The sequence below is a fragment of the Poecilia latipinna genome, unplaced genomic scaffold (genome assembly GCF_001443285.1).
Source record: "Poecilia latipinna isolate Pla-1442-1.1 unplaced genomic scaffold, P_latipinna-1.0 Scaffold2399, whole genome shotgun sequence".
Lineage (NCBI taxonomy): Eukaryota > Metazoa > Chordata > Actinopteri > Cyprinodontiformes > Poeciliidae > Poecilia > Poecilia latipinna.
The window spans coordinates 18,127-26,204 of NW_015115015.1; the positions used below are offsets into that span (position 1 = coordinate 18,127).

Here is an 8,078-nt window from a genome sequence, read left to right on the forward strand (position 1 = left end):
CTAGCAGCCTTGTACTTCCAATCTACTTTCCATTTGTCAATGACAATCTCTTGGACAACTGTCACATCAGCAGTTTTTCCCATGTTGGATAGGCCATAAAAATGACATTCTTGAAAAGCCAAATTTCTAAGGCTTTACTAGCTTTCCATTAGAATACTAAGAATGGCAAATCACTCTTTATAATGAACCTTATACATTCCTAAAACACACACATTTATAGATATATACAATTATACTCATAAAATATAAATACGCTTTAAAAGAGGCTCAGGTTAAAAGTACCTTTTAAAGGTAACTTCTAGGCATATATTAACATATTTTTGTTAAAGCCTATTATTGAAACCACTGCTACCTTTTTACTGTCAAGCTGTCGAGACTCTTTTAAAACCCTGTCTGAAGCACTTTGCCATGTTGCCGTTCTATGACGGTCATCCCAGTCGGCCACTTCCTCTATCGGTTGCTTGAACTCCACCTCACTAATCTGACAAGTCATTTGCTGCTTCAGAGTCAGTGGCTCCCTGGACCAGAAGGTGACCGTCACTTCCTTAGAGCACATAGCATGAAGGTGCCCAACCTGTGTTAAAAAAAACCCCATCAAATTTTCAAATGATCAAAAATAGGCAAAGTGAAGACTTACTGAATAAAAATATGAAATAGTGATTCTATTAGTTTTAGTCGAATGATATTTTGTGTTGATCATATTTTTAATCCATTTAAGAGTTTACCTCTGGTGAAAATGTGACATTTGGTTCACTGGAAGGCCACTCGAACTTCACCACCTGGTTTCTGCTGTGGTTGGTCATAGTGAAGCTTTCTTGGTATTTACAATCTATATAGCAGTCACCAAAATGAAGCACCTCACATAAACCTTTGAAAAATGAAACAGATTTGTCAGGAAACGATAACATGTGACAAAAGCCATTATTTTTCTAAACAATTCCAGTATGCAGTAAAATTCTCTAAACCCTCAGAGTTCCCTATTTTGTATACCTTCCGCTTCATCTTCTTCATCCTGCGGTGAGCTGCTGATGTTATCGAGAGACACCGTTTCCTGATACGTCTCTGCCATCACATGTATTATGGTGTTACTGTACTGGTTGTCCTTCACCTCCACTGCCATTGACGAATCAACTTTAACAGATTCGTTGGAGCAAAAGCTGACCGCAAAACTCTTCTGTTCGTTTACGTTAAGCCTCACAGTGACTCTGTGGACCATTTGACCCTTTGGAACATGGGAACCAATGTCTGTCAGGAAAGACGAAAGTGAAAGGTTTTGTTATCTCAAAAATGAAACCGCTGTGAAACAGTTTCATTCTTAAGGAGAGAAAAAAAAAGCTACTAAACAAAAGAAAAAAGTGAAAAAACAGAAAAAGGAATAAGTCACCCTAAACAGGTTTGAACTGCAAAACCAAGACAAAACTGCAACACAGAAGAGGACAGAGAAAAAAGAAATACAAGAGATATTTCATACTAAAACACTCATTACCTGATGGAGGAGGTTGCTGAAGTTGTTCGCACTGAACAGTGCTTTTGGTGTCGCCTGGAGGAGGTTTTATTGTAAACACACCATGTTCATCCACCAACACAATTTGGACCTTTCACAATAAATAATATAAAGTTACTAACAATTCTCTCTTGGTCTTTTTTTTTTTTAGTAACACCTGATTGTTACTGTATTTGCAAGCATTTATTATAAAATATTGTCAAACGTTTTGAAACTGCTAATCTAAATTGTTTTGTTAAGAAATAAGAACAAACAAACAAACAAAAAAAGAAAAAAATTCACAAACTGAACATGTAGTTTAAATTTTGGCCCAATTCAGCTCTGGTTTGATTTATCATGACGAGGTTGAATGTTGGGTTTTCCAACGCATACTTTTATTGGTTTGCCTACCAAAACCAGGTTAAAGCAGGTTAATGTTTATGTTACTAGAGGAGGAGTTGTAAAAACAACATTGTTGTGTATAATAAGATATATTGACAAAATACATGTCATTAATAAAAGAGAACATTCTACAAAAGACATCCTACCTGGATGATGCCATGACCAGCTATTTTTGGTCAAAGTGTCAGTCCAAACATAGCTAGCACTATTTTTAACTAACGACCTAACAACTCAAAAACTAATGGCATCTTAAAGCCACGGTATGTACATTTTCTCTTAAAAATGGTTTTTACACATTTGTTAAACTAATTATCATGTCTTGTTAGTAAAAGACAGTCTGTAAAAAAAAAAAATCTAACGCCTTAAGTTTTTACCAAAACTCACTTGCGCTTCTATATCCCCATCATTGAAAAGCACCAAAGGTAAAGTGTGTCCTCTGCCCACCAAACTTCGTCTGAACTGCATCACTGGTTCTCCCTTGCTCCCTCTTCCTCCCCGAGCTGGACGCAGGACACAGACCCTGGGCAGAGTCCCCTCCCCACTTATCTGGAACTCCACGGTTTGGTTGACTAATGTGTGTTTTGATCTTGATACACTAAAAGAAAGCAAACTTCATAAATATCTTTCACAAAGGACATAGGATTATTGCTTATTTTTTTCAAACAGCACAGTTTCATTGGGGTAAAAATTTCACCTGGAGAGCCCCTTGGTTGTAATTTCCACCGCAGCGCTGTATGGCCGGATTGCCAGTGGTGTGAAGGTGACCACAGCATAAGTATGTGACTGGCTCAATATGTTCAGCGTTGTTGCAGACAAGTCAAATACTTGTCGAGACGCCTGAAAGCAAACGCATCATGTATTTTTCCATTGTGACTCTCGAAACATGTAGATAAGACGGCTTTAAAAGTCTCACCTTACTTCCAGTATATTTGAAGGCCAAGTTAATTGTACAAGGGACCTTGTTGTTGTTGATGAGTTTAAAGCGGGCTTTAGAGGTTTTCCCCACTACAGTTTTGTTGTAAATAAATTTTTTCTCATCTATGACAAAAATGCCTTCAGCATTGGCAAACTGCTCTGAGGACAGCTGGTCACTGTTCTGACACAAGTAGTGTTCTTCAAAGATGTACTCCGGATCTACCATGATGCCTGTGCGAAAAGAGAGAAATAAAGTAATGCTTTGGAAAAATCTGCTGACTCAAAGGTGGGGACAGTTTTGCAATCGACTTCTTTTCTTTGAGGTAACATTTCCAGTTTACAATAGTTCAAGGCCTATTTTTTTTTTTGTCTGCCTTTAGGCTGTTGTATGCAGTCAATGATTTCTAAGACAACAGTATAATTTTAAACCAACAGATCAGAGGGTAATTTCTATTTTGTTCCCAGATTTAGTTAAGAAAGCACAGGTCCAACCAAGACAGGAATTGCAACTCACTTATCACCCCTCTCCCATATCGTCCACTCTCAGACTACCCAGGAGAAATTAGCAAACACCTGGTGGAGTCTGCTGAGCTCATTGTACGAGATAGTTCTCAGTGATACACCCGTAAAAACGTTGTCAAAGGGTCAACAGAGGAGCGCTGTTGTGATGACTTCATGAGGACGGAGTTTCAGAAAAAGCAGAAAAGACACAAGCCCAATTTCAAGGCATTACAAAGTCTATGTTGTTGTTGATATGTATAGCATTTTTATAACAACTGAAGGTAATATTGTTACTCGATTGGATTATAAAATGGCACTATGTACTTGGAAAATACATACTGCTGCTTTAAAAGATTGGCTATCCCTATTCAGATCGACAGGGACACAGTTTGAAAAATATGTCGGAACAGAAATAAATAAATAAAATAAAAAAAACATTTGTCAGTCTTAAACTTAGAGATTTGGCTACTTGCAATATAACGTGATGTATTTTATGAGTCATCATAGCTGAGTTTAGTCATCCAAGTTGTGTATTCCTAGTTTGGTGTTTATTTCTGACAGGAATCATTAAATGTATGCTTAACACACATATTTCTTGTTTCGTTTTTAAAATATATTTTATTGGTCAGATAAGGTTGGGTCATTTTTTTATGTACAATTCCAGTTATATTTTGTAACGAGTTTTAGATATTAGAATGTTTTCTTCCAAAGTTCACCACATTCCCCCTTTAGAGATTTTCAAATTGAGTTCTGGTTCATTTTATTTTTAGTCAGTTAATTATGTGCCCAGATTTCTTTTCTATCTTTTAAAACAAACCCCATTACAATTTATGGTGGACACACTGTATGTTTAAAGTGTTGGATTGTTTTCTTTCAAATAGCTCTTTTACTGACAAATGAATCTCCCATCATGTTGGCTCATTAAAGTCTCCCACAGAGGCTCATTTTATGCCTAATCATGCTACTCGCCAGCTGGAAATTATTCCATTTAGATGTGAATCATGCACATGCATTATTTTTAAGTTGGATTTGTCATGTAGGGACACTCGTCTCTCACCTGGTTTGCAAACCTCAGCTAACAGTCTGTATACGATACCCTCAGGCTGTTCTGAGGGGTCACGGCCAGCGATGTCAATAAGCAGGCCCTGGTTCCAAGTGCCAAGCTGGTCAGCCAAACAGACAACGGTTATCTGCTGCTGAGTCGCAGGCTGCACGTTTCCATTGCAGGGAGACACGCAGAAAATGCCCAAGTTGAGGGAAGTCTGTATGTATGGGAAAATTTCGAGTAGAAAGCAGAGTAGATGAGAAAACAGAAAAAGGAAAATGAACATCAAATAGCAAACTCAAATCACAATTATGGCAGCTTGAACTTTTATGTTTTATAGATATGGAAAATGGTCAAAAAGACAAAACAACTATTGTACATGATGCAAACCACGTGATGTCTGTTAAAAAAAAAAAAGAACTGGTAGTAGTTGCTTACATCCCGAGAACCTGATTCTCTGTGATGATCTTGTTTTGCTTCGAGATTGCCACTGGTGGACTTTGATGAACCACAATCTCTTGCTGGCACCCGAGATCGTCCTCTAAACTCAGGATTAAAGACAGGATTAAAAACTATTCCATTGAACATTAAAAATTGTTCAATGGAATAGTTTGGAATAAACCTAGAGTAAAATTTTATGAGCTATTAAACAATTAAATTGAGATCTGTGTTGGACAGTTAATGGCTAAACCATTTATACTGAAGTCGCTCTTATCAAGAAAAATACATTAAAGACTACAGATTTCAACTATGAGAGTCCTGCCTGTTCTGAGTCGGTCAAACATATGGTCTCATACTCAAAATACAACTTTATAAAAAACATTTTTTGCATGAGATATACAGAAGTCCAAAAGTTTTAGAAGTTCTATATATTTTAGCTTTTGTAATGTAAACAATGTTGTATTTTTGTTTAGTGTATACTATAAAATACTAGGAACACAACAAAACATTTATCACTATTCAATGGATTTCTTAGCAAATCATAAGGCCAATCTGTATTCTTACCCAACCTTGATATGGTTACTAAACTCTGAGAATATGCGAGTTAGGCTGAAATGGAATGGGAAGAGTCCGTTGTTATCTATTGTGAAGCTCTGCGTTTTGTCGGAGCCACAGGCCAGTGGGCCAAAATCAATGTTGCATGCAGGTGTTATTTTATATCTACAAAGACACAAACAGAAATTTGATCATCTTCAGTAAAGATTCAAACAACAGTTACTGGAGTTATGTTTTCATGCTTTTGTTATGCAATAATGCTTCAGTGTCAGAGAAAAATGAATATTAATAGCAGTAACCTGGAGAAAACAGACTGCAGCGAAATCTTGATGTCTATGCTGGCTATGGTTTCTCCTCCTTTAATGCTGGGTTCAATTATCTGCAGAAGATGATGTTACATATTAAGTCAAACTGTTGCTTTAGATCAGAGGACAACTTCCGTCCAAAACAGCCGCTTTTCAGAAACCTTTAGATATTACCTAGAGCTGAACTAACTTCTCAACTTAAGCTTTTTGTACATATATCACTGTATATATCTGTGTATTCTTTGTTCCTTTTTCACCTATTAAGGAGTATAATGCATTTTTTTCCCTTGTATATGTCTAAAAGTAAATCAATAATATATGTTCTTCAGAGACCCGACATAATGCCAGATGTTTAGATGTTTAAAAGATGAATCTAAAGTTGTAGGACTTTGGCTTTAAAGGACTGAAGTTGGAGACCCCTGATTTAGATTTAACAAGTAAGAGAATTGCTTCCAGTTTACATAAACCTGAATTTCTTAAGCAATTTTCTAAATCAGTAGAGCTGATTAAAACTTTGCAAAATCATTCTATTTGTTTCAGTTCAATTTCAGCTGTAGTGAATACTAAATCTAGGTATGTACAATATTTTATATAATGTACCTCCCAACACTAGAATGTCGCCTTGAATAACTACTACACAAATAAAACCTAGACAAATGTGAGTATTCTAACAGGAAGTTCATGTCAGACAATTAAACAGAGCTGCAATGAATACAGTACATTGACATTGAGCTTACAACCTGACCTCTACACTATTGTAAAATTGCAGACTATGATTAAAAGCTGTGTTCTTGCAAGAACATTTTAATGAATGATACCAATACCAAGAACAGAGGTCAAAGATCCTGCACAGAAGGACGTTGATAGCTACAAAAGGTATCTGTTTTTTCTGCAACTAACCTAAAGACACTTAACTTATATTTTTATTTTACCCTCTATATATATTTTGACGTTATGTGAATTAAAGAAATTCCACAATAAATTCTAACCTTTGCATGTAAAATTCCTAAATATACTGTATTAAGGCAGAAGAAAATTAGCTTATGAGTATTTACTTTCCCTGGGTCTAATAGACAATCTGAAAGTGAAAGGGTAAAAGTGTCACTTTTAAGAACGTTAACATCCATCTTGGAGAGCACTGAAAGACACCTGACATATAATGACGGGTTCTTCTTTCAAATTGACTTCCTTATCAGGTTTGCAGCTAACTATTGCTGCTGCCAACTTCCCACGGGCCGACAGAGAACCGCTTGGTGGAGCCACTGAGAACATGGACTCTGTGGTGTTAAGCTTTGGGTTGGGTGGGCGAATTGTAAATCTTAAAAACAAGAGCAAAAAGCAGCAAATAAAATCCTGCAGTTAAATAAAACTTATTACACATAAAATGTAGAACAAAGAAGTAAAGGAAAAATAGTCATGCTCACTTGAAGGCTAAGTCATATTTTCCTTTGTTTGTCAGCTTTAGCTGCTGTTTGCTTTCTTCAAAGGCTCTAAGGATCCCAAAGTCCAAACTAGCAGCTGTCACAGAAGCAAAGGTGTGGAAGATGACATTAGTATTATTTCAGAAAATCATGTCAGTGTTTCAGTATTAAACCATGTAGAATAGCTGAAATATCCTGAGTTAAAGGACCTACTTCTTTGTAGGATTTAGTGCAGCTCAGAGGTCAGATTGGTTGCTGACAGTGGAATATGTCATTATCTTTTCCTTCCTTATATATACATATATATATATATATTTAGAGAAACACTTTTTTCCAGCTGTTTTAGTTCTTTTAGGACAGAAGGAAATGGAGTCAAATTGTAATGTCATAAAACAAATTTATGGATCCATGTAAACAGAAACAACTTTACTAAAATGTTGTTTTTAAATTTTCCGGTAACACTTTATTTGAAGGAGGTTGAATAAGACTGTCATGACACTGTCATGAACATGACATAACACATGTCATGAACATGAATAAGCCTTCATGAATATTTATGACTGTTGTCATAAAGCGTCATTCGGTAAATTATGACACTTTTAATACAAAGTTTACATTATTCAAAATGTCTTTGTTATGACAACTTGACATTAACCAAGAAATCATTACTGTTTAAACATTATCTTTAATAACATAAAGTTACCTAATTTTTAAAGTGCAATCAGTAATACTTTTAGAACAAATTTATGTCAGTAAAAAATGCATCTTGCTGGGATGCCTGGCAAAACACTTATTTCTGAAAATTGTTTTATTAAACAATAAAAACTGACTTTAATGTTTCTTAAATTTCACTGAACTGCTGCCAGTCTTTTGAGTTACACTGTTTAGGGCTTTATAGTTGGTACCTGGTTCGATCTTCAGATCTACATCATAGGCTTCAGCATGAATTGTTAAGTTTTCAGTGTGCAGGATTCCAATAATTTTCTCCACATCGTATACCTAAAATAAAA

The 8,078-nt window shown here is 35.8% G+C and overlaps 1 protein-coding gene across 1 annotated transcript in view; it reads right to left on the reverse strand.

The window, feature by feature from the left end:
* LOC106937647 (hydrocephalus-inducing protein-like) overlaps positions 1-8,078 on the reverse strand; it is an 86,399-nt gene that overhangs the window by 18,037 nt on the left and 60,284 nt on the right. Inside the window, 14 exon segments of the mRNA XM_015019269.1 lie at positions 353-574; positions 726-868; positions 991-1,245; positions 1,487-1,595; positions 2,270-2,471; positions 2,580-2,722; positions 2,799-3,031; positions 4,359-4,563; positions 4,785-4,887; positions 5,352-5,507; positions 5,642-5,721; positions 6,797-6,965; positions 7,072-7,165; positions 7,974-8,067. Of these exon segments, the coding sequence (XP_014874755.1) occupies positions 353-574; positions 726-868; positions 991-1,245; positions 1,487-1,595; positions 2,270-2,471; positions 2,580-2,722; positions 2,799-3,031; positions 4,359-4,563; positions 4,785-4,887; positions 5,352-5,507; positions 5,642-5,721; positions 6,797-6,965; positions 7,072-7,165; positions 7,974-8,067 (2,208 nt within the window).